At 35.5% G+C, this 27,007-nt stretch overlaps 1 protein-coding gene across 4 annotated transcripts in view; it reads right to left on the reverse strand.

Moving 5' to 3' along the window:
* The window catches only part of CWF19L2 (CWF19 like cell cycle control factor 2), a 126,549-nt gene that overhangs the window by 9,608 nt on the left and 89,934 nt on the right, over nucleotides 1–27,007 (reverse strand). For all 4 annotated transcript variants that reach the window (XM_024255890.3, XM_024255889.3, XM_054524987.2 and 1 more), the window contains 3 exons: nucleotides 18,578–18,790; nucleotides 14,000–14,116; nucleotides 579–734 (listed from right to left, as the gene is read on the reverse strand). In XM_024255890.3, coding sequence (XP_024111658.2) covers nucleotides 579–734; nucleotides 14,000–14,116; nucleotides 18,578–18,790 — 486 coding nt within the window. The remainder of the gene's footprint in view (nucleotides 1–578; nucleotides 735–13,999; nucleotides 14,117–18,577; nucleotides 18,791–27,007) is intronic.

Here is a 27,007-nt window from a genome sequence, read left to right on the forward strand (position 1 = left end):
TGGGAGGCTGAGGCGGGCAGATCACGAGGTCAAGAGATCGAGACCATCCTAGCCAACATGGTGAAACCCCATCTCTACTAAAAATACAAAAATTAGCTGGGTGTAGTGGTGCATGCCTGTAGTCCCAACTACTCAGGAGGCTGAGGCAGGAGAATTGCTTGAACACAGGAGGCAGGAGTTGCAGTGAGCCAAGATCAGGCTCTGTCGCCCAGGCTGGAGTGCAGTGGTGCCATCACAGCTTACTGCAACCTCTGCCTCCTGGGTTGAAGTGATTCTCCTGCCTCAGCCTCCTGAGTAGCTGGGACTACAGGCACCCACCACCATGCCCAGTTAATTTTTGTATTTTTAGTGAAGATGGGGTTTTAGCATGTTGGCCAGGCTGGTCTTGAACTCCTGACCTCAGGTGATCTCCCCACCTTGGCCTTCCAAGTGAGGCACTGTGCCCGGCCTATTTCATTTCTTTATATAAATTTTGATATAAGTATATAGGAGAAAAATACGTTAATAAAGACAACAATATTTGTAAAATAGCACTATAGCAAAAAATAAGTGTATATGCAAAGACTACTTATAAATACCTTAAAATAGATGGGAGCCATGTCACCCACTTCCTTGGGAAGAGGAATACATTCATAAACCATGTGATACTGTTTCTTCATGCTCATATTAGTTTCCAAAAAAATGCAGTCTAATCCTTTATCTTCAAACATCTTTACCAGTGATTTTCTGAACATCTAAAAAAAAAAGAACTAGGTAAAGAAAACACTTAAAGGAGACTCAAAATCAGCATTTTCAAGATATTTGAAATATGAAAACTTTAATAAAAAAGTATAAATCCCTTTAAAATGAAAAATAAAATAAATAGTAATATCTGAACTCTGCAATGTTATAGTTACTTTACTTTCTAAATCTACTATATAATTTCATATATTTAAGCAAGACTTCTAAAAACACTGAAACCCACTATGTATATATTAGAAATAGTTTCAGTAAAATGAGAGAAAGAAGTGATAAAAATCAAATGTAGGTGGTAAAATATGCAGAACTGACAGAACAATCATAGGAAAATATCCATAAGCCAAAAGAGATACTCTGAGCAGATGGGCATCCTTAAACTCAGAAGTACATGAGAATTCACTTCCAGTTGTTTTCCTATGCTCATAGCATCTGCATTTGTTGGTTCCCTATGTCTGCTGACCCATCACTAATAACCTTGTATATTCAGGTAGAACTCTATTTTCACATATAATGCAGTCCTATAAAGTATATGAAAGCCAAATACGCTAAAGTTGAAAAGTAATAGGGTTTTCTCTTCCCAAGGAACTAAGTATTATTATACAACTATATACAACTATACACACACATATAATCAGTTGTGGAGGTGTGTGTTTTGTGTGTGTGTGTGTGTGTATTTCACACTCCTAGGCCTAAGGGGCAGCTGTTTGTAGAGGGTGACTGAATGGAGCTGAGTGGTCCAGGATGTCTGCATGCATTCACATGACACCCCCTGTAGTACAGGATGGAGCTAGGGATTGAAAGAAAGGGGAGCAGGCTGAAGGCTGGATGCCAGAGCCCAGCTCTGTCCACATCACCTGTCTTACTGTGAACCCCTCAAGCTGTCCAAGAATTCTGGATGAGCGCGGTGGCTCATGCCTGTAATCCCAGCACTTTGGGAGGCCGAGGTGGGTAGGTCACCTGAGATCAGGAGTTCAAGATCAAGGTGTCTAAGAATTTTAAACTAAAGTTGGCCTTGTAAGAGGTTATGAAAGTATATTTAAGTAGGAAGATAAAATGTATTTTATTTAGATTTGTCAGCTTGATTCATAACTTTTTAATATTTTATTTAAACATTTTGTTGTGAGGTAATTACAGATCACATGTAGTTATAAGAAATAATACAGAGAGATCCATGTACGCTTTACTCAGTTTCCCCAAGGTAACATCTTATAAAACTATACTATAATATCACAACCAGGATATTGACAATGATATAGTCAACATTGAGAGCAATTCCAACACCGTCCATAAAGATCTTTTGTTACCCTTTTACTTTCTCTTCTTTTATTTTTAGAAATGTGGTTATGCTATGTTGCCCAGGCCGAAGTACCAGTGGCTATTCACAGGTGCAATCATAGCACACTACAACCTCGTACTCAGGTTCAAGCAGTCCTCCCTCATTAGCCACCTGAGTAGCTGGGACTAAAAGCGCACACCACCATCGCCAGCTCCTGTTACCCTTTTGCAGTCACAGTCCTTCCACACCCTACCCAGTCCTCATTCCCCTTTCTTCTACCTTCACCCTTATTGTGTTCCTGATTTAATTCTTACATTTCAAGAATGTTACATAAATAGAACCACGTAATCTTTTGAGGTAGGCTTTTTTCTTTGTTTTTCTTCAACTGTTACTTTAAGTTCTAGGATACATGTGCAAGATGTGCATGTTTGTTACATAGGTAAACGTGTGCCATGGTGGTTTGCTGCACAGATCATCCCATTACCTAGGTATTAAGCCTAGCAACCATCAGCTATTCTCCCTGATGCTCTCCCTCCTCCCACCTCCCACCACCGACAGGCTCCAGTGTGTGTTGTTGCCCACCACCATGTGTCCAGGTGTTCTCATCATTTAGCTCCCATTTATAAGAAAGAACATGTGGTGTGTGGTTTTCTGTTCTGGCATTAGCTTGCTGAGGATAATGGCTTCCAACTCCATCCATGTCCCTGCAAAGGACATGATCTCATTCCTTTTTATGGCTGCACAGTATTCCATGGTGTATACGTACCACATTTTTTTATCCAGTCTATCATTGATGGGCATTTCGGTTGATTCTATGTGTTTGCTATTGTGAATAGTGCTGCAATGAACATATGTGTGCATGTATCTTTATAACAGAATGAATTATATTCCTTTGGGTATATACCCAGTAATGCAATTGCTGGGTCAAATGGTATGCCTCTAGGTCTTTGAGGAATTGCCACACTGTTTTCCACAATGGTTAAACAAATTTACACTCCCACAGTGTATAAGCGTTCCTTTTTCTCTACAACCTCACAAGCATCTGTTGTTTTCTGACTTTTTAATAGTAGCCATTAGGCTTTTTTCAATCAGCATATTCTCTGGAGATCCACCCAGGTTGTTTCATGTATCAACAATTCATTCTTTTTCACTGCTGAGAGTATTCCTGATATGGATGTACCCAGTATGTTTAACCATTCACCTTTACAGAATATCTGGGGTGTTTCTAGTTTTCAGTTATTACAAATAAAGCTGCTATGAACATTCGTGCACAGGTTTTTGGGGAAATATAACTCCATTTCTCCGGAATAAATGCCAAGAAGTGCAAGAGTTGAGTCCTATGATCGTTGCATATTTCATATTTTTAAAAACTGCCAAACTGTTTTCCAAAGTGGTCATACTATTTTACATTTCTACCAATAACAGAAGAGCAATTCTGTTTCTCTATATCCTGGCCAGCATCTGGGGTTGTCAATGTGTTTTATTTGACATTTTGATAGGTCTAATTTATCATTGTGATTTTAATTTGCATTTTCCTAACGGCCAATATATTAAACATCATTTTTATATCCTTACTTGCCATCTATTAATATAGATCCTCTTCAGCAAAATGTTTCTTCATGTCGTTTATCCTTTTTTTTTTTTTTTTGAGATGGAGTCTCGCTCTGTCACCCAGGCTGGAGTGCAGTGGTGTGATCTCAACTCACTGCAGACTCTGCCTCCCAGGTTCAGGTGATTCTCCCGCCTTGGCCCCCCCAATAGCTGGGATTACAGATGTGCACTACCACACCCGGCTAATTTTTGTATTTTTAGTAGAGTCGAGGTTTTGCCATGTTGGTCAGGCTGGTCTCAAACTGCTGACCTGAGGTGATCCAACCACCTCAGCCTCCCAAAGTCCTGGGATTACAGGCGTGAGGCACCACGCTCAGCCAATTTTCTAATTGGATTGTTTGTTTTTACTGTTTTGACATTCTAGATATAAAAATATTCTTTATATATTCTAGATACAACAAATCCATTGCCAGGTATGTGGTTTGCAAATATTTTCTCCTAGTCTATAATTTGTCTTTTCATCTTTGTATCAGAGTCTTTTGCAGAACAAAAGTTTTTAATTTGACAAAGCTCAATTTATCAATTTTTGTTTCCATGGATTATACTTTTGGTGTCAAGTCAAAGAACTCTGTGTACCCAAGATCTTGACAATTTTATCTTTTCTCCCAAAAGTTTTATAGTTTTGCACCTTACATTGGAGTGCTGTGCTCCACTTTACAATGGAGGGCTGTGTTCCGTTTTGAGTTAATATTTATATAAGGTATGAGGTTTAAGCTGATACTCAGTTTTTTGCTATGCATGTCCAATTGCTCCAGCACCATTCACTGAAAAAGCTATCCCTTTTCCACCAAATTGCTTTTGCACCTTTGTCAAATTCAGTTGAGAATATTTGGTTGTGTCTATTTCTGGGTTGTCTATTTGGTTTAATTAATCTATATGTCTATCCCTCCACCAATATCACATAGTCTTGATTACTGTAGATACGTAATAATCTTGCTTGTTTTACATCTCCAGTAATCAGGTAAGGCTGATTCTTGCAACTTTATTCTTCTTGTTCAAAATTATTTTCACTATTTTGGTTCCTTTGCCTTTCCATATAAAGTTTAGAATCATTCTATCTATACCTACAAAAAAATCTTGCTGGGATTTTGATAAAAATTGTGTTAAACTAGTATATTAATTTGAGGAAGACTGTCATCTTTACTATGTTGACTCTCCTAATCCATAAACATGGTATATCTACATTTATTTTATTTTTGAAATTTCTCTTATCAGTGTTTTGTAGTTTTTAGCATACAAAATATGGACACGTTTTGTTAGATTTGTACCTTAGTCCATCCTCAGTATTTGTGGATTCCATATTTACAAATTTGTCTTCCAAATCAATTCTCATGGCATTTTTGAGATCTTTCACAGACAACTGCAGAGTGGTGAAAAAGTTGAGTCATCTGACATACACCTTCCCAATCAAAGTTGAACAAAGCAATGGTCTGCCCTGTTTCAGTTCTCAATGTAAACAAGTGTGCTTTTCAGGGTCTATTTAGTGCCACATTTCCACATATTTGTGCTTTTTGTTTTTGATTTCCCTGTTCAAACTGGACTCTAAGCACATTACTGAAGTGCCATCTGGTGTTCCTTAGCACAACACTGTGATGTGATGTGCCTTATGGAGAGAATAAGCTTTAGATAAGCTTCCTTCAGGCAGTCTTTAATCTTTGATTCTGAGAGTTTTTATCATAAATGAGTAGGAATTTCATCAAATGCTTTTTCTTCATTGATTGATATGAACATGGTGGATTATAATGATTTATTATCTAATATTGAACCAGTCTTGCATACTTGGTATAAGCCCCACTTGGACATAGTGTGTTATTGTTTTTATATATTGCCAAACTCTATTTGCTAATATTTTGTTAATAATTTTTACACCTCTATTCACAAAGGATATTGAGTTGTAGTTATTTTATTTAACTGTCTTGTGGTATGAGGATAACACTAACTTATGGTATCAGGATAATACAAACTCCCAATATGAATAACTGGAAAGTGTTCTTTCCTCAAGAGATTATATAAAATTGGTGTCAATTCTTTAAAAGTTTCATAAAATTCTCCAATGAAACCATCTGGTTTTGGAGTTTTAATTTTTTAGAAGTTTTACATTATGAAGTCTACTTCCTTATTAGTTAAAAGATTGTTCAAATTGTCTATTTCATATTGAGTGTGTTGTAACAGTTTGCATTTCAAGGAACTGGTCCATTACATCCATAGTTGTTCATATTATTCCCTTATTATCTTTTTGATGACTGCAAAATCTATATTAATACTGTTTTATTTCTGATATTGGTAACTTGTTTTTTCTCATTTTTTTCCTTTGTTGGTCTTGCTAGAAGTTTATTAATTTATCTTTTTTAAAACCCCAACTCTTGTTTCACTGATTTTCTCTATGATTTTTCTATTTTCAATTTCATTGATTTCTGCTCTTATCTTTATTATTTCTGTCCTTTTGCTTGCTTTGGATGTACTTTGCTCTTCTTTTCCTAGGTTCTTGAGGTGAAGGTTTTTCCTCTTTTCTATTAAGTATTTAGTGCTATAAATTTCTCTCTCGGCACTCCCTTAGCTGTGCCTCATAAATCTTAACATGTAATTTCATTGTAATTCAATTAGATTATTATTTCTTAAATTTCTCCTGAAACTTCTTTTTAAGCTCTATTGAAGTGTATTATTTAATTTCCAAGTATTTGGGAATTTTTCTATTATCTTTCTGTTATTAATTTCTAGTTTGATTCCACTGTAGTCAGAGAATGTACTCTGTATGATTTCAGTTGTTTTAAATTTGTTGAGGTTAGTTTTGTGGCAAGATAGAGCCTATGCTCTGAAAAAAAATGTTTTCTAATATTGTTAAGTGGAGTGTTATACAAATATTGATTAAATCCTGCTGACTGATGGTTATAGTAGGCTGACTAATGGCCCCCAAGATATCCAGGTCCTATTCCCAAGAACCTAACAACATTACCATATACGGCATAAGAGACTTTTCAGATATAATTAAGAATCTTGAGACAGGAAGATTATCCTGGATTGCCTGGGTATATCTTAAATGTAATTAAAAGTTTCCTTATAACAACAGGTGCTGGAGAGGATGTGGAGAAATAGGAACACTTTTACATTGTTGGTGGGACTGTAAACTAGTTCAACCATTGTGGAAGTCAGTGTGGTGATTCCTCAGGGATCTAGAACTAGAAATACCATTTCACCCAGCCATCCCATTACTGGGTATATACCCAAAGGACTATAAATCATGCTGCTATAAAGACACATGCACACGTATGTTTACTGCGGCACTATTCACAATAGCAAAGACTTGGAACCAACCCAAATGTCCAACAACGACAGACTGGATTAAGAAAATGTGGCACATATACACCATGGAATACTATGCAGCCATCAAAAATGATGAGTTCATGTCCTTTGTAGGGACATGGATGAAACTGGAAATCATCATTCTCAGCAAACTATCGCAAGGACAAAAAACCAAACAATGCATGTTCTCACTCATAAGTGGGAATTGAACAACGAGAACACATGGACACAGGAAGGGGAACATCACACTCCGGGGACTGTTGTGGGGTTGGGGGAGGGGGGAGGGATAGCATTAGGAGATATACCTAATGCTAAATGACGAGTTAATGGGTGCAGTACACCAACATGGCACATGTATACATATGTAACTAACCTGCACATTGTGCACATGTACCCTAAAACTTAAAGTATAAAGATAATAAAATAAAAAAAAATAGGTTACAAAACTAACAAAAAAAAAAAGAAGGCTAACTTGTTAGTTTGCAAATAGAATAAAATCTCAGACCCTTTGCAGTACTGATATTCATATAATTCAAATATGCCTATTCAGGTAGAAATAAAGGGCTTCTTGGTTATTTTATGTTTTACAAAAATAGATGACATTATATTTATCTTTCTCCTCTTGCTTTTCTTCCTCAAAAATGCCTTATAGAAAAGCATCTAAGTCAACTTGCATTAATACAGTTTATTTTTGGTGGCTATATTTTATTCTTTGATGTACATATAATGGAATGTATTTAATCTTCCCTGTATGCCACCATGAGCACTATCACAATAAAATTCATGTACATGTAAAAAAAAAAAAAAAAAAAAAGAAAGCATATTGATTTCTGTATTTTAATTTTTATCCTGCTATCTTAACAAATGCTTATTTTTATAATTGGCTTTATCATAGATTCAGTCATATTTATAGAATATAATGTTATGTCATTGGCAAATAAAGATGTTATTATTCTTTTCCAAAAAAAAAGTGTCCTTATAAGAGAGAGGCAGAGCAAGTTGTGACTAAAGAAGAGGAGAAGGCAATATGATGACAGAAGCAGAGACTGAAATGATGTAGCCACAAGCCAAGACATGCTGGCAGCCCCTAGAAACTAGAAGAGGTAAGGAATAGATTCTCTTCCAGAGTCTCCAGAAGGAACTAGTCCAGTAGATACCTTGATTTTAGCCCCATAAGACTCATTTGGAATCTGACCTCCAGAACCATAAGAAAATACACTTCCATAGTTCTAAGGCACCAACTCTGTGGCAATTTGTTACAGCAACAACAGGAAGCTAGTGCAATGGTGTTTTTAAGTTCTTTTTATCCTTGATGACTTTCAGTCTGGTTGTTCCACCAGTTGTTAAAATGAGGTGCTGAAGTCTCTAACCATAATCATGAATTTGTCTATTTCTCCTTTCAGTTCATTCAGTTTTTGTTTTACACATTTTGTGCCTCAGTGTTGGTGTACACACATTTAGGACTGCTATGTCTTCTCGGTGGATTGACCCTTTCATCATTATGTAATGTCCCTCTCTTCTTTGGTAATTTCCTCTGCTCTAACGTCTACTTTATCTGGCATAAATGCTTTCTTTTCATTAATGGCTGCATAATATATATTTTTCCATCCTTTTATATTATTCTACTTGTGGTATTATTACATTTGAAGAGTTCTTGCAGACAGCATATAGTTATGAAATCTCCTTTACCAAACTATCTTTTAACTGATATACTGTTTATTGATATAGTAGAGATATTCTATTTTTATTTTTTTTGTTTTCTGTTTGTTCTTTCTATTGTTTTTCTGGATCCTTTCTCTTGCCTTTCGATGGTTACTTGAACATTTTTAGAATTCCATTTTGATTTATTTAGTGTTTTTCAGTCTGTCAATTTGTATAGTTTTTAAAGTGGTTTTAAGAGTTGCTTTAAGGCATTACATATACATACATATATATTTAATCACAGTCTACTAGGGCCATTTTACCAATGCAAATAAAATATAGACACCTTACTTCCCTTTATGTCTCTTTACTCTCCCTCAGTTAGAACATAATTGTCTTAAATACTTTCTCTACATACATTTGGAAACACATCAGACACCAGGTGTGGTGGCTCACGCTTGTAATCCCAGCACTTTGGGAGGCCGAGGCAGGCATATCACCTGAGGTCAGGAGTTCAAGACCAGCCTGGCCAACATGGTGAAACCCCATCTCTACTAAAAATACAAAAATTAGCTGGGTGTGGTGGTGCCTGCTTGTAGTGCCAGCTACTCAGGAAGCTGAGGCACAAGAATCGCTTGAACCCAGGAGGTAGAGGTTGCAGTGAGCCAAAATCATGCCACTGCACTCCAGCCTGGGTGGCAGAGTAAGACTCAATCTCAAAAAAAGTTTCTGGGGCTGCCAGCATTTCTTGGCTAGTGGATGCATCATTTCAGTCTCTGCTTCTGTCATCATATTGGCTTCTCCTCTTCTTTAGTCAAAACTTATTTGCTCCTTCCTGATTTTCCAGGATTTTTTCTTTTATCATTTCCTTTCTGTTTAAAGAACTTCCTTTAGCTATTCTTTTAGGATAGCTCTGCTGATGACAATTTCTCTTTGTTTTCCATTACCTAACAATGTCTTGATTTTCTCCCATATTCCTGAAGGATATTTTCACTAGAAACAGAATTCTTGCTTGACAGTTATTTTCTTTCAGCACTTGAGAAATGTGCTACTTCCTTCTGGTCTCCATGGTTTCTAGTGAGAAATGCGCTGTCATTCAAATTGTACTTTCCTTATAGCACTTGTTGTATTTTCCTAATTGCTTGTTGAAGCATTTTTATGAGGGCTGCTTTAAAATCTTTGTCAGATAATTAGAACATCCATCTTGGTGTTGGTGTCTATTGATTACCTTTTTCAACCTAGTTGAGATTGTCTTTATAATAAATTATTTTCAATTGAAATCTGGATATTTTGAGAATTAAGAGACTGGATCTTGTTTAAATTTTCTGTTTTATATGGCTTTTCCTAATACTGCTCCATCAGAAGAAAGAGAGAGACTACCTCATTACTGCTATATGGGGATAGAAGTTCAGGTTCTCAACTTGGCCTCTGTTGACACTCAAAAATGGGAGAGACTACTCATTACTGCTGGGTAGCAGATGGGAGTTCTAGGTTCCCATTAGGCTTCCACTGATACTATCCTGACTGGAAGGAGGAGGCATGCCTCGTGCCTCCTCCCCACATGGTTTCCACTCATCACTACCTTCACATGCCTAGTGTTACTTGCACAAAAAAAACTAAAAAACAGAATCAAATAGGAAAATACACAAATTTGCTATTATGACAGCTTTTCAGATTGTCTCTATTTTGTTACTTGTTACTATGCTTATAAACTTTTATTTATTAAAAAAACTTTATTGTTACTTACTTCAATATCTAGTCCTACAGTGAGAAGATAACCTTATATACTAGAAAAAAGAAAATCGTTAACAGAGTGGAACTATGTATTTGTAACCCAAACTTTTTCAAAGAAGAAAAGATGTACATAAAAAGCAACAGCAATAACAATAATAAAAGTTTAAATAATCTGAAAATTACCTCACAAACATCCTTACTTCATGTTTGTTCATACTCCCTTTCTGGCTTAATTATTGGATGACTGTTCTAGATTTTATCTGGAGAATAGTGAAGAAGGCAGACTCAAAATGTCATGAATTATAAACAAAAACTGAAAAAATACTAAATTAGTGTTGCAAGAATGGTTCTGTATTATAAAATATATAAACCTCATACTAATAGCTCCAAGGAGGATACACACACATTTAAGTACTTCTCCTCTCTCTTTCTCTCTCTCTCTATACACACACATATATATAGAATATTTTAATTTACAAATATGATTTTAATGGAATAATTTGAGTTTGATCAACATCAAGCATGATGTTCTCCATACTCAATAACAAATACGCTATACAAAAATATTCATTTTTTAAAAAGTTATGTAACAACTAAACAATGGGGAAAGTTTTTGTAGTTCCGTATCATAAGATAAACCAAAACTTTTACATTTAAGAGAGATACAGAGTTCCCATGTTATGGAGATGACATGAAATTCCCATATTCCTAGTAAAAAAACACTTCATTCTTTGGGTAACCACTACTTTCCACATTTCTAACCTATCATTATTCATCTAATTGCCCATTCCTCATTTAGTCAATGCATCCAGACTACAATTTCTTATAATCAGTTTAAGGAAACTATACTGCAGAATGTTGCAGGTCCTTTTGTATCAACACAGTATAAAAAAATCAAGTACATATGAATACATAATTTTGACATTAAAATTAAAGTACTCCTTAAAACTATTAACGCTATATAGGACTGATTTTGGAATATTAATGCTATGATTTAGTCATTTTTAAAATATAACATGTTTAAATATAAAGTTATCAAGTTATCCCAAGGTAAATGTTATGCAACAGAACACATTTATCTCTACTCTCTCCAAACACCTCAAAAATGAATTTAAACAATTGTTTAAAAGGCAGAAGCTACTTGAACAAAGGAAATGAGAGAAAACACAATAACAAATCAGATCACTCCGTAAGATCTGACTTAAATGCTAGAAAGCTGGCTCATACCTTGGGGAGGAGAAAGAAGGTTAACAGGGATAGCAAAGAAGAAACCCATGCTACACGGCAGAACCTTCAAAAGGCTCAGGAGTTGGCAGCACCAAGTACTTATGGAAGTGGAGGTGAAGGTGTGGCTAAAAACAGATGACTTAGAGGAAAGCCTATTAAAAAAGCAATCAACATGCCAGATCCCCTCCTCATCATCAGAACACTCCAGGATTATCCTCTGGAAAAGGTAAAACAAGGTAGCTGGGCTAGAAAACCAGACACAGTTAAGAGTTTACAGTCTGAAAACAGGGGTGTTATCAGAAAGGTTACTTAATGTCCGTACGTGTTCAACACTGCCACCTCTAGCCTTCTTCCACCATTCAGCGCCCAGAACACTGGCAAGTGGGCTTAAATTATAGGAGGTTGAAAGAGTCTTTTCTGAAGGTCTGGCTAGCCCCAAGAAAAAGACCTAAAGGTACTAACATTGGTTATTTCCTAAAGAAATGGCCCCACATATCACTCCACATTGAAGTTCACTGTATGTAAGCATCAGTGACCCTCCTTTTTCCCCACCTACAAACTTGGGATATTTTTTAAATGGGCTTACAGTGTTTGCCTACAGCATATGTTCAAGAAAATTTGTAAAAATGATAACAATAAATTTAGAGGGAACCAAGTTTCACTATATATTAAACAAAACCAGCAATTTGGATCTTATTTGAAATCTGTGATTACTCAAGTATGCTATGCTAAAACATCTTTGCATTTTCTATTAAATAGGAAGTCTAAAATTACATTTAAATATTACTAGATACTGGTGATTTTTAAAACCACTTGAAAGAAGTGGCTCCTGCATTGCAACATTTGGCAACAACATTTTGTGCCAAGTCAAATCTTTTTTTAATATATCCAATAAAAGAGTTGAATAATCAAAGATATTCACTAGGGTAGAATTAATTTGGGTTGTACATATTTGAAAGTAAAATAACAACAACAACAGCAACAGCAAACTACTTCTTCAAGCTAGGATTCAAATATTTCATTAGTTCACTAGCCTACAATAATTGATAACTTCTAACAATTATTTTCCTTTCTCACACAAAAGGAGCTGAAACACCATTATTTGCATAAAACAATTTGGCTTTTCCTGTCTTTCGCAGTTTTCCACAATACATTTGGCTTCCAAAATCTGCTAAACTATAATGTAAACTACACTAAAAATACACCATATATTTTGGCAGAATTAATGAATTATTTGATCTCTTCATTTCTTACAGCACCTAAAATATTATATTTGTGTACTCAATATCTGTTAAATTTAATAAAAATCTTCATCCACTTAAACTGTTTTCATTAAGCAGCTTGATTTCTTATAGAAATATAAAACATATACACATTGTATTCCTATAATTACTTAAAATATTTTTGGCACTGCATTTTGCTCTAAATTAAATCAGTTTTATATGTATAAATTTTTAAAAGGCATCCTGGAAATGTTCTAAAATAATTCTAAGAACTGAATTTCCACACTTTCCACATTAAATTACCTACTGGCACTGGCATCCACTACTAGGAAAATCCAAACTTTCACATCAAAAAGACTTATATTCTTACTTTTGCTTGGGTGCAGATGCAATAAAACAATCTACCCTTTGACAGCAAAAACTTTAAAATTACAAGGTATACAAGACTAAATTTCATTAAATGCCATCAAAACATCTCTTCTTTTGACATACTTATCATCATGCTGCAAAGACTAGTCGTCTCTTGTGCAGTGCTAACTTACAATTTTCACGTTTTCTAATTAAGGCTCCCTGTAGCCCCTATTCAGTTCAGTTGTCTGGCATTAGAAAAAAAAAGAGTTTTCTTCCTTTCTTTCCTGGTCATTATTAGGTCTTGAAATGATTCAGCAACAATTTCACCCATGTTGTGCCTTTCACTCTCTTAAAGCATCAGCCACAAAAACAAATCCCTGAATCCAAAAGCTGGGCCAGATTATGAAGGAAAAAGAGCAGAAATTAAAGCTAGTAACAAAATCACCACAAAAACACAGCAGCAGAGAAGGCCAATTCTATCACGGGAAAATACGGCAACGGCTAAATATAAAACCTCTGACTCCTCAAATTTCTTTTCATTATCTGAAAATGTCTTTCCTTTTAGCTGCAATGTATTGGCTTACTGTGGTAAGAATGATTCTTTCATGCTACAAAAGAAGTGTTGAAATCTTAGACTGATTTTTTTAAGTAAAAATAATTATTACTTTGTCACAGTTTATTTTGTAGATAAAAGGTCTCAAAATCTGGAGTACACAAGGAAAATAAAATGATGGAAACATCATGATCCACAGATATATACAACTATGAAAACACATGTGTTTAAGTTTAGAAGCTAAAATCATTAAATGAAGGTATAAAACCTATTGGAATTTACCACAATAATTTACAAAAATTGCTCATGAGTTTTAAAATGATAATGAACATTTATCATGCTGACCTGGATCTCCTCCCAGATGTCTTCATCCAATAAAGTAGCTGCTCTATGGTGCTGCAAAGGGACTATCAGGCAGTGCCCCTCAGTAAGAGACCGTACGTTGGGTAAACATAAATAAACCTATAGGGGAGAAATACAAAAGGTGAAATGTTGTTGCTATTTATATATTTATATGTTAATGCTATTTATTCTCAGTTGTAACAGATGAGCCCCTAGTAGAAAAAAATGATGAATATTTAATGAAGAATACTTACTTAAGAATTGCTTTTATAAATGTTAATATTTTTAAAGATATTTAATATTTTTAAAGGCATCAGGATGGCTTTTAATAAACTGAAAATTTAGAGCACAGATCTCAATTTCCACTATTTTACATCAGACAAGGATTAAGATTAGGCAAAGAAGAGCAGAATGAATGACACAATATCCTTAATCCGAAGGAGCTAGATACTTTGACAACTCTTGAAACAACACAATTTTCACAAAAACAAAAAGACACATGGCCTGGTAATGGTAGTCTAACTGATGCCTGTTTATCAGGTCTTCCATCTCTGATTAGCTGAGAAAAGAGAGTTAACTCAGCTAAGAGGAAGAGGAAATGACCTCGGAATGGCTTTACCGCTCTGTTTATTTACATACATGTATTACCTAAAAACTGGTGCTAATTTTCCATTATATACAAACTGTCTTAAAAAAAAAAAAAGGTTAATCGGTATGTATACAGAAAACAAAAGCATTACAAAGGGCTTGATCTTATTCTTATTTCTGTTATATTTTGCTGGGTTTTAGCTAGAAATATTTTGCATGGCAGACATTATTTATTTAATAGAATAACTCAAACGTTTAAAACTTTGCTGACAAACAACAAAGTAGGAGTGGACATGGATATCTACCTAAAATTACAGTAAAATCACAAACATGTTCATGAAAAAAAGAAATAAAGATTAAGGGTCATGGGTATGTCTATAGACAACTTACAAGATTTAGAAAATGAAATATTTAAAGAAACCACTGAATTTTCTACATAATCACTGAGATAAAGAGCCAGGTCCAAGTGTCTATGATAGGTCAAATAAGTTGTAATAAAATTCATTTTTAAAAGCATTATAAACATAAAAATCACCTAAAATTGGTATCAAAATCAGTTTTTCCAAATAGATACATAAAAGAGAAAAGAAAATTCATAAATTAATACCTAAATAAATTAGAACACACAAAAAAGCAATACTTTTTTTATTTGACAGAGAAATCAGAGCTACTGATTAGCTGATCAATAATTACTGAGGGCCAATTACATGCTGGGCAGTGTTCTACATGCTAGGGAATCAACAATGTGCAGGGACACAAATCCCTACCCATAAGGAGCTTATGGGGTGCTACAGATTGAATGTCTGTGTGCCTCCAAAATATACACATTAAATCTTAACGCCCAAGATGATAATATTTGGAGGTAGGGGACTTCAGAAGGTGATTAGATCATGAGGACAGAGCCCTCATGAATGGGATTAATTATCTTATAAAAGAGGCCCCAGGGAATGTTCTTGCCACTTCCACCATGTAAGGACACACCAATAAGATGGCTGTCTGTGAACCAGGATGTGGGACCTCACACTGAATCTGCTGGCACCTTGATCTTGGACTTCCCAGCCTCCAGAACTGGCTTCAATAAATTTCTGTTGCTGATAAGCCACCCAGTCTATGGTATTTTTTATAGTAGCCCGAACTAAGACATCAAAGAAGAAATACAAATAAACAATGTAAATGTAAAGTAAAATGTACAATATATCAGATGATGATAAGGGGTACTAAAAAAATAAAGCAGAAAAAGGTATAGATAGTGTCTAGGGAGAAGTTAGGAAGCCTCCCTTTAAAGTTACCTTCTAGGATAACATTTGAGAAGATATGTGAAGGAAGGAAAGGTAGACACAGGAAGAAACTCCCAGGCAAGGGAAAAGCATGTGAGCAGGATGCATACCAAGTGTGTTCTCCAGATTGTCAGACAGCCAGTATGGCTAAGCTGAGATGATGAGAGGAAGGCTGACAGACAGTGAGGTGACAGGAAGAATTGGGCCTGTAGGCCTCATAGGCGACAATAAGGATTCCAGCTTTGGTCTGAAAGCCAGATCTGACTAATGTTGACTTAAAGTCAAAAAGATCACTTCCTCCTGTATAGAGAAAGGGCAAAGGAAAGAGGCAGAAAGACCCATTAGGAAACGATTACAGGAGTCCAGTAATAAACGATGATGACTTGAGCCAGGGAGGTAGAAATAAAGATTATGAATGTGGTCAGAACAGGAATATACTCTGAAATACAGCCAACAGAATTCAGACATGGACAGTAAGGAGTGAGGGAAAGTAAAGGACTCAGTATGACTTCAAGGTCTAATGCAAGCAACTGGAGGATGAAAGTGACATTTACTAAAAAGAGGAAGACTATGGGAGGGTTCATGTTAGCTAAAGGTAAAGGTGGAGACGGGTATTAGACCTTCACCTAAGTTTCAGATGTTCACTGGGTATCCAAGTGGAAAAGTATGTTGGATACATGAACCTAGAATTCTAGGAGATATTTGGGTTAAAATGTAAATTTGCTAGTGGTCTAAAAACAGTAGTCATGAAATGAACAGAACATTTCAGAGAAAGATATCTCTATTACAGCATTTTAAGAGAGTGTAAGCAAAAATTCTGAAAGTCTTCTGTAGTAGATTGCATAAATGCATCCAGTTATTTACTACTCCATATACTGAAACCCTTCACAATGTTACTCTGCAGCTCCTCCAATCAAGAGGTGGGGTGCAAACTGGCCTTATGACTCATAAGGGCCACAGAATATGGTAGAAATGATGATGGTCAGTTCCAAGACTATGCCTCAAGAGGCCTTGTGTACTTCTGCTAATTCTGTTGGAACAAGCCTAGCTCCCATGTGAAGAAGCCTGTGCTAGCCTATTGGAAGATAACAGATCATACAAAACAGAATGACTTAAATGTTGTCTTAAGCCACTAAATTTTGGTGTAGTTTGTTTATGTATGAATGCTAGTATATCTCCTCTTCCCCCACCTAAAGGCATAAATGGAAGACTAGATAATTCTCAGGTCTGATGTATAAAGTCTTTACACTCCTGAGGTCTGGGATCCAGTAAGGGTAGTACCCACTTAAGACAGCTTGTAGTTCCCAGAATGAACCATGTGGTTGTAAACCTCAGTGTCTTTGCTTGTATTGTCCTGTATTTCCTAAATACTGAAATGTATCCTATTCCACCATTTAAATGTAGCACAAGACATACTTCTTCCAGAAAGCCTTCCTTGATAATTCCACGGGAACTTAAATATTCCGCCTTCGTGTTCCCACAACACTCTTACATTTATATCACTGCATTAAAATTGATCTGGTTATGTTTGCCTGTTCGCCATAAAGCTGTAAGCAACTTGAGGAGGTTTTAGGCATATTTATATTTCTAGTACCTAGTACTAGAGGCTGACAAACACTAGATACTCAGTAAATACCTGGTAAATGAATGAATTACCAAGCAGTTTTTTGTTTCTTTTTCTAAATCAAATTAAAAGTAGATGACTAGAATCAGGCAAAAATATTAAAGAATGAACATAACTCTTATTTAAGTTATAATCATGTTGTTTACATGAAAGTTGGGAAAGGAACGTAGAAAAATAAATATAAGTAATTAGTTAAGATGGATTTTTAAAAATTATTTAATTTTGAATGGGATTTTGACATTTATCTTTTTGTTAAGTATAAAGGAAAAGAGAAGAAAAACAAGATAAGAAAATAAATCAAAAGAAGCCAGAATGGACACTGATGTAACCACCTCAACAACCTAAAGATATCAAAGACTAGGGGTATGTGTATGTATACAATAAACAACATAAATATGTAAGTTTCCCAAACTATTCGTTCCTGAAACTAGCATTCATTCATTCATTCATTCAACTTCTACTTTTCTCACTGACTCCACTCCTGCCTTCTTTCTGCTCCATCAATTCCAAGCTCATTTCCTCCTCAGGGCTTTTCACTGATGGTCCTTCCTGAAACATTATTCATTCCTATCTTCATGTTACTTGTCCTTCCCATTTTATGCATCTTTACTAAAGTTTCTCAGAGAAGCCTTCCAGACTACCTTGTGAAAAAAATACCCCATCACTTTCTCCCATTTCCTCACTTTACTTGCTTTATGACAATTAATTCTTTCAAATCAGGGCAATTATTACTTTATTTACTGCCTTATTTCACTAGGCATAAGGTCTAAAAGTCTATCTGATTCTCAACTTTTCCCCAGTGACTAATTAGGGTATGGCATATATTAGGTATACAAAAATTATTTACTTAAGAATTAAATCAATCAGTATTTATTGAAATGAATTACTATTATGTACTACAACAAGGGCTAGATGCTTTGCATACAATGGAGAGCAAACGTTATCTCTGTCTTCACGGAGCTTAAAAATTATTAGGGGAAAGACCCAATAAACAAGTAAAACAAACAAAATAATAAACTTCTTCAAGTTATTCTATGAAGAAAAAAAAAAGTTCTGTGAGAATGTAAGCAAAGGATAATAAATACTTCTTACCTTAACACCTATTGCAACAATAAGATGCTTGGGAAATTGAGAGCTGTCAAAACAATATAGACATTTTTCCATTTGTGCAGCAAGACTCCGATGCTCAGCAATAGCTTTTTTCCGTTGGTTCTCTTCCTCTTCACCAAGACGTTCTCTCTCAGCTGCTTTGGAGACAAACATGTCATCCAGGGTGTAATAGTCTCCATCTGTTTTTCCCATAAACTGAAAAACCAAAATAACAGTAATAGAGAGTAGAAGGTAGTGATTAAGATTTTACAGTACTGTGGTATCCTAAATCTGTATCTGTAAGTTCTATGATAAAACCAATACATTTAAAAGAAAAGAAAAAACATGATTAATATTTGTTTGATCTTCTAGAGTCAATCTACCATCATCATCACCACAGCTAAAGTTTACTGAATATTTACTATATACAATTCTATATGACTTGTTCATGTTTTATACTCCTAATCAACTAATAGATGAGGAAACTGAATCACAGAGAGGTTAAAACTGTAACTTTAAAAATTCACATATACACTACATAGAACGTGAAACTTTTTTTTTTTTTTTTAACCACATCTCCAGGTACCTTCTCCATATCTCTCCCAACATGAACTATGGACAGATTGACGCTTTCAAAATACAAAAACACAAATTTTATTATTTTATGTACCTCCTTAGGTACTTAAAGAGTTCTATACTGTGTACAGAATGAAGTTCAAAGTCCTGAAGTTGAAAGCCAACTAAATCATACATACATAAAGTCATAATGGTTTAAAGCTTAGATTCCACAGTCAAAACGACCATGGTAAAGTACTATCTCCTGTATGTATAACCTTGAACATATGATTTAATTTCTCTGTGCTCTCTCTATGCCTTATTTCCTCATTTTACAATGGTTATAACAATACTGCCTGAGTATCCCTTATCCAAATGCTTGGGACCAGAAGAGTTTTAGATTTCCAATTTTTTCTGATTTTGGAATACTTGCATATATATAATAAGATATCATGGGGATGGGATGCAAGTCTAAAATGAAGTTTATTTATGTTTCCTACGTACCTTAAATGCATAGCCCTAAGGTAACTGTATATAATATTTTTAATAATTTTGTGCATGACACAAAGTTTATGTATACTGAACTATCAGAAGGCAAAGATGTCATTATCTCAACCACCCATAAAGAATTACAGCACATTTACACTTATTTATACCTGCTGCATTGGCACATGACTGCACAGTTATTCTGTCCTTGGCATCCTTATTTCCTGACAGGCTGTCTCATCAGTTGTAGTAAGTGTCTTCCTGGGTCAACCCATGAAGTTTAATTCTACTCATTTTTCAATACTATGGTAAGAATTAGCTGTCATTTCCATCAAAGAAACTTCCTCCATCTTGCAAGCCCCTCCAATGTGTACTTGTACTGCTGTCAGTCTGAGGATGACTACACTGTATCACACTCATTAACCTGTCTTTTTTTTTTCCATTACACTGCATTCTACTAAGTGTAATAGAAGTACTAAAGTACTAAGTGTAATGTAAATTACTTAGTGTAATGGAAGTATTAAAGTACTAAGTATTAAAAACAAAACAGGCCAGGCGCGGTGGCTCATGCCTGTAATCCCAGCACTTTGGGCAGCCAAGGCGGGCGGATCACGAGGTCCAGGAGTTCGAGACCAGCCTGACCAACATGGTGAAACCCCGTCTTTACTAAAAATACAAAATTAGCCGGGCGTGGTGGTCCATGCCTATAATCCCAGCTACTCAAGAGGCTAAGACAGGAGAATCGCTTGAACAAGGGAGGTGGAGGTTGCAGTGAGCCAAGATAGCACCACTGCACTCTAGACTGGGCGACAAGAGCGAAAAACTCCGTCTCAAAAAAAAAAACAAACAAAAACAACAACAACAGCAAAAAAACAAAACTACATGTTATCATCAAACACAAAGCAATAAAAAGATGCTTGGATGTTAGCATTTTAAATGATTTGAAGATGGAGCAGTTCTATTCATGTCAGACAAAGCAGATTTCATAGCATACAGTATTATGAATGATAAAAGGTCACCTAAAGGAATCATAACATCAAGAGGACACAACATTCTGTAGATTATGTAAGTTGAAGAGAAAAATTTTAAGAGGACATAACAATCCTAAAGTTTATATACCTAATAACAGAGTTTCAAAATGTATAACAAAAAACTTGACAGAACTGCCAAAGAAACAGATAAATCCCAACTGTAATCACAGATTTTAAATACCTCACTCTCTATAATTGGTAGCACAAACAGAAAAGCAATAGCTACGTAGAAGACTTGAACACACTATCAACCAATTTGACTTAATTGACATTAATAGAAATTCCACCCAACAGCGCAAAATATATGTTCTTCTCAAGTGTACATGGAACATCAACCAAGACAGATGACATTCTGGGTCATAACACAAGTCTCAGTAAATTTAAAAGGATTCTAGTAACTTAAAGTATGTTCTCTGAACACAATGGAATTAAAAATCAGTAACAGAAATATTTTTGGAAAACTGCCATGTACTTGGTATTGTGCACTTCTAAATGACCCATGAATCAACAACAACAAAAAAAAGACAATGAGAAATGATTTTAAACAGCAATAAAACAAAAATACAACATATCAGAATTTGTGGTATGCTGCTAAAGCATAATTTAGAGGGAAAATTATAGCATTAAACATCTGTATTAAAAGACAAGAAAGGTCTCAAATCGATGCTGCCACCTTAAGAAACTAGAAAAGAAAAAATAAAATCCAATGTAAATAGAAGAAAATTTATTTCACACCATTATTGATAGAATCAGGTAAAAAGATTATTACCAAGGCATTTCTTAGAGCACACTGACTTCCTTGTTTCTACTAGCAATTTATTTTTTTCTTCCACAATATTCTACATATTAGTCCTTGTATACTTCTGACTTTTCCAGGTTTGTCTATTTATGTAAACTGTATTGCCTTACAAATCATTATTTTAAATTTATTTTAACTTTATATCTTCACCTAAACCATAATTCATTAAATTCTAAAAAACATCAGAACTGGTCACTAATCATTTTCATGAAATAGTATCCAACTACATGCTAGATATTAATTCTAATCCAAATATTTCTGCAACACAGAAATTTTTATTTTCACTTGACAGATTAAAAACTGAGGCTAGGCCAGGCGCAGTGGCTCACGCTTGTAATCCCAGCATTTTGGGAGGCGGAGGTGGGCGGATCACCTGAGGCTTTGGGAGTTTGAGACCAACCTGACCAACATGGAGAAACCCTGTCTGTACTAAAAATACAAAAATTAGCCGGGCGTGGTGGCATATGCCTGTAATCCCAGCTACTCGGGAGGCTGAGGCAGGAGAATCACTTGAACCCAGGAGGCAGAGGTTGCTGTGGGCCGAGATCATGCCATTGTATTCCAGCCGGGGCAACAAGAGCGAAAACTGCGTCTCAAACAACAAAACAAAAATAAAAACAAAAAAACGAGGCTAACAGAAACTAAGTAACTTAACCAAAATCACACAGCTATTAAAGGACAGAACCAGGAATCAAAACCGGTTGGTCTGACTACAAAACTGCAGTGTCTGGCATAAGTGAGGCTTTTTCCCTTAAGAAATCAATGTTTGAAACACAGAAAGGGTATACTGTGAATATAGTCTATGAAGCAGAATAAAGAGCTAGAAGAAAACTTATTTCATCTAGAATAAACATACCAAATCAAGTTAAGGTACTTACCAGTGGGAATGCAGATATCTAGTCGGTATTTATCTTATCCAAAATATATTAACAGGAGCACAATACACATTTATACATACATAATTGTGCCTTCATATGATATAGCCCATTGTGTTTTTGGAAAGTTCATAAATGATCACAGAAAATATTCAATTCAAATCAAATGTTTTATATGTGGAAGATGGTATTTCTACTCTTAAATCTAGTTTTCATGGATGTTGCCAAACCTCTGATTTATTTATAGTGTTTGAATTGAAAATGATACAGTCTTGCCAATTAAGTCTGACTGATTCTTCAATACAACTGAAATATGGTCCCTACTGATCCAGGAACAATTAATTGCCTCCTCCTACAGCCTCAAATTATTTGCATTTTTACTCATTATCTTTTCTTTAGGCTTTGATACAAAATATTTTTAATTTATCAATCACATATACCTCTTCTATGACCTCCAGCCTACCGTATTCTCGTTATTTGAGAGTAACAATCAACATTTTTTAACAGACTGGTAGAAGATAGTGGAGAATGTACTACGTGTAAGACGGAAAAAGTGAACAAAACTGCTGGATGAAAGGAGATAAAGAAAAGAGGAGCATGAAAATATGCCTCTTCATCATTTAGACAGAATCCTTTAAAAAGCTGATTATATTATACAAAATCAATTTGGCACACCATAAACACAAACTAAATGACAGCATGTTAGCCATTTCACACTCACTAGGATGGCTACAATCAAATAGACAGATAATAACAAGTGTTGTCAAGGATGTGGTAAAATCAGAACCCTCATACACTGCTGATGGGAATGTAAGATAGTGCAGCTGCTTTGGAAAACAGTCTGGTAGTTCCTCAAACAATTCAACATAGATTAATTAATAAAATATTAAACATATGGCTTACCACAGGGGTGCCCAATGTTTTGGCTTCCCTGGGCCACACTGGAAAAAGAACCATCTTGGGCCCCACATAAAATATACTAACACTACTAATACCTGATGAGCTAAAAAAAAAAAAAAAAAAAAAAAAATCACAAAAAGCTTGTAATATTTGAAGAAAGTTTACAAATTTGTGTTGGGCTGCATTCAAAGTCGTCCTGGGCCACATGTGGCCCACAAGCCATGGGTTGGACAAGGTTGAGTTACCACATGACCAAGAAACTCCACAATGTAGTATTATTTAGCCATAAAAAGAATGAAGTACTGATACTTGTTACAACATGGATGATCTACAAAAACATTATGCTAAGTGAAAAAAGTCAGTCATTTAAAAAAACACTACTCTATGATTCCATTCATATGAAATGTCAAGAACAGGGAAATCTATAGACAAAATAGATTAGTAGCTGCTTAGGGCTTAAGGAGGAAGAGTTGAGAGGATTAGCTAATTTTAATCTGTATTTTTTCACTGTATTCAACTTTAACCATGAGAGTAACAGCTTTTAGTCAATTCTGTGAGTCTTTCCAGTAAAATATTGAACCCAAGAGTGGCCTTAGGGACCTCTGAACTTGCAGTTGGTGTCAGGAGTAAAGCTGGTCTTGAGGACTCCCCAACATCATATTTGGCTGGATGGTCAGGGACTTAGAACACAATTAGAGAATTGATGACAAGGAGGTCTGGGAAAGAGTTATGCAAACAGATACAGAGTACAAGGATACTTACGTCCCACATGATAATACTTATGCCATTAGCTACTCCTACCATCGTCTCAAAGCTTGTGAACAAAACAGCCATGCACAGTTAAAAGTTACACATGAGCTTACCATCATGAGATTCGACTCATCAAAGCCAACTGGGCTACATCCACTGGTGAATACCCAGTCTGCCAACAACAGAGACCAACACTGAGCCCCTGATATGATAACTCTCCCTCTGGCAGCAAGGTGAATACAACAGACCGCTTCCATCCTGGAAGGGGCAGTGCTTTCTTCTTACTGGAATAGATACTTTGGATATGGATTTGCCTTCCTGGCATGCCATGCTTCTGCCAAAACCCCCATCATTCTGAAGTAGTTGGCTGGACAGAACAGTGAACTGTCCTTTTGAAGACATAATTACAAGTACCAGCCAAGTGACTATCCCTTGTAGGGCTGGGCTATGTCTTCCAGGATATAGTATATGCTCTAAGTCAGCATAAAAACAATGATGATCCACAACTAGGATCCACAGGTCTGGGAATCTTAGGGAAAAAACAGGAGTGACTATTACCCTTTGTGATAAACTAGCAAAATTTTTGCTTCCCATTCCTGTGACTTTAGACTTTACGGGTCCAGAGGTTTTAGTTCGAAAAGGAGAAATACAGGGCCAGGCACAGTGGTTCACACCTGTAATCCCAGCACTTTGGGAGGCCAAGGAAGGAGGCGGGAAGACTCCTTGAACCCAGGAGTTCAAGACCAGCTTGGGCAACATGGCAGAACCCCATCTACATTTTAAAAAGGAAAAAAAAAAAAAAAGGAGGAATACTTCCACCAAGGGACACAACAATGACTCACCGAACTTGAAGTTGAGACTGCTACCTGGCTGCTATGACTCCTCACTCCATTGAATGAAAAGGCATTGTATTGGCTGAAGCAACTGATCCTATCAAGGGCAAACTGGATTGGACTACACAACGGAGGTAAGAGGAAGTATGTCTGGAATGCAGGAGATCCTTGAGGGTGTCTCTTAGTATTCTCCTGTTGCATGCATAGATTGCACAGTGATGAAGTCAGGGCATTTAAAGTATTCATCACTCAAATAATGTACATTGCATCCATTAAGTAATTTCTCATCATCTATCCTCCTCCCACCCCCTTATTCTTCTGAGTCTCTATTTTCTATTATTCCATTCTCTATGTCCATGTGTATACATTATTTAGCTCCCACTTAAAAGTGAGAACATGTGATATTTGTCTTTCTGTGCCTGACTTGTTTCACTTAAGATAATGACTTCCAGATTCATTTATGCTGCAGCAAAGAAAAAAAAAACAAAAACAAAAACATGATTTCATTCTTCCTTATGGCTGAATAGTATTCCATTGTGTATATATACCACACTTTGTTTATCCAATCATCCACTGATAGACACAGGTTGATTACATTATCTTTACTCTTGTGAACACTGCTACAATAGACATACAAGTGCGGGTATTTTCTATAATGATTTATTTCCCTTTGAGTAGATACCTAGTAATGGGATTGCTGAATCAAATGATAGTTCTACTTTTAGTTCTTTGAGAAATCTCCATACCGTTTTCCATAGAGGTTGTACCAATTTACATTCCCCCCAACAGTGTATAAGAGTTCCCTTATCTCCACATCCTCACAAGCATCTGTTATTTTTTAAAATTTTTAATAGTAGCCATTCTTTTTTTTTTTTTTTTTCTTATACTTTAAGTTTTAGGGTACATGTGCACAATGTGCAGGTTAGTAATAGTAGCCATTCTGGCTGGGGTAAGATAATATCTCACTGTGGTTTTAATGCCCATTTTTCAGATGATTAGCGATGTTGAACATTTTTTCATTTACCTGTTGACCATTTGTATATCCTCTTTTGAAAGATATCTATTCATATCCTTGTCCACTTTTTAGTGGTACTATTTGTTGTTGTTGCTGAATTGAGTTCCTTGTATATTCTTGGATATTAGACCCTTGACAAATGCATATTTTGCAAATATTTTCTCGCACTGTGCAGGCTGTCTGTTCATGAAGCTTTTTAGTTTAATTAACTGTCATTTGTCTTTGTTTTTATTGCTCAGGCTTTTGAGGTCTTAGTAACGAATTCTTTGCCTAGATCAATGTCCAGAAGAGTTTTCCCTAGGTTTTCTTCTAGAGTTTTTATAGTTTCAAGTCTTACATGTAAGTCTTTAATCCATCTTAAGTTGATTTTTGTGTATGTTCAGAGATATGGGTCCAGTTTCATACTTCTTCTGCATAGGGCAAACCAATTTTCCCAGCACCATTTACTGAAAAGAGTATCTTTTCCCCAGTGTATGTTTTTGTCAACTTTGTCAAAGATCAGTTGATCGTAAATGTGTGGCTTTATTTCTATATTTCCTGTTCTGTTCCATTGATCTGGATGTCTATTGTTTATGTCAGTACCATGCTGTTTTGGTTACTATAGCATTTTCAGTATAATTTGAAGTCAGGTAATCAGATGACTGTAGCTTTGCAGCTTTGGGGTTTTTTTTATTGTTTTTGCTTAGGATTTCTTTCGCTATTAAGGCTCTTTTTTGGTTCCATATGAATTTTAATATTGTTTGTTCTAATTCTGTGAAAAATGCTGTTGGTATGTTGATAGAGATTATAATCAACCTGTAGATTACTCTGGCCAGGATGGCAATTTTAGTGATATTAAGTCTTCTGATCCATGAGCATAGGATGTTTTTCCATTTATTTGTGTTATCTACGACTTCTTTCACAGGTGCTTTATAGTTTTACCTGTAGAGATCTTTCACCTCCTTGGTTAAATATATTCCTAGGTATTATTTTTTATAGCTGTTGTAAATGGGATTACCTTCATGACTTCATTCTCAGCTACACTGTTATGGTGTATAGAAATGCTACTGATTTTTGTAAACTGATTTTGTATCCTGAAACTTTACTGAATTTTTTTAAACAAATGAAACTGCAAATACAGCATACCCAAACCTGTGAGATACAGCAAAAACAATGTTAAGAGAGAATTTTATAGCATTAAATGCCTACA

Source organism: Pongo abelii, chromosome 9 (assembly GCF_028885655.2).
Source record: "Pongo abelii isolate AG06213 chromosome 9, NHGRI_mPonAbe1-v2.0_pri, whole genome shotgun sequence".
Lineage (NCBI taxonomy): Eukaryota > Metazoa > Chordata > Mammalia > Primates > Hominidae > Pongo > Pongo abelii.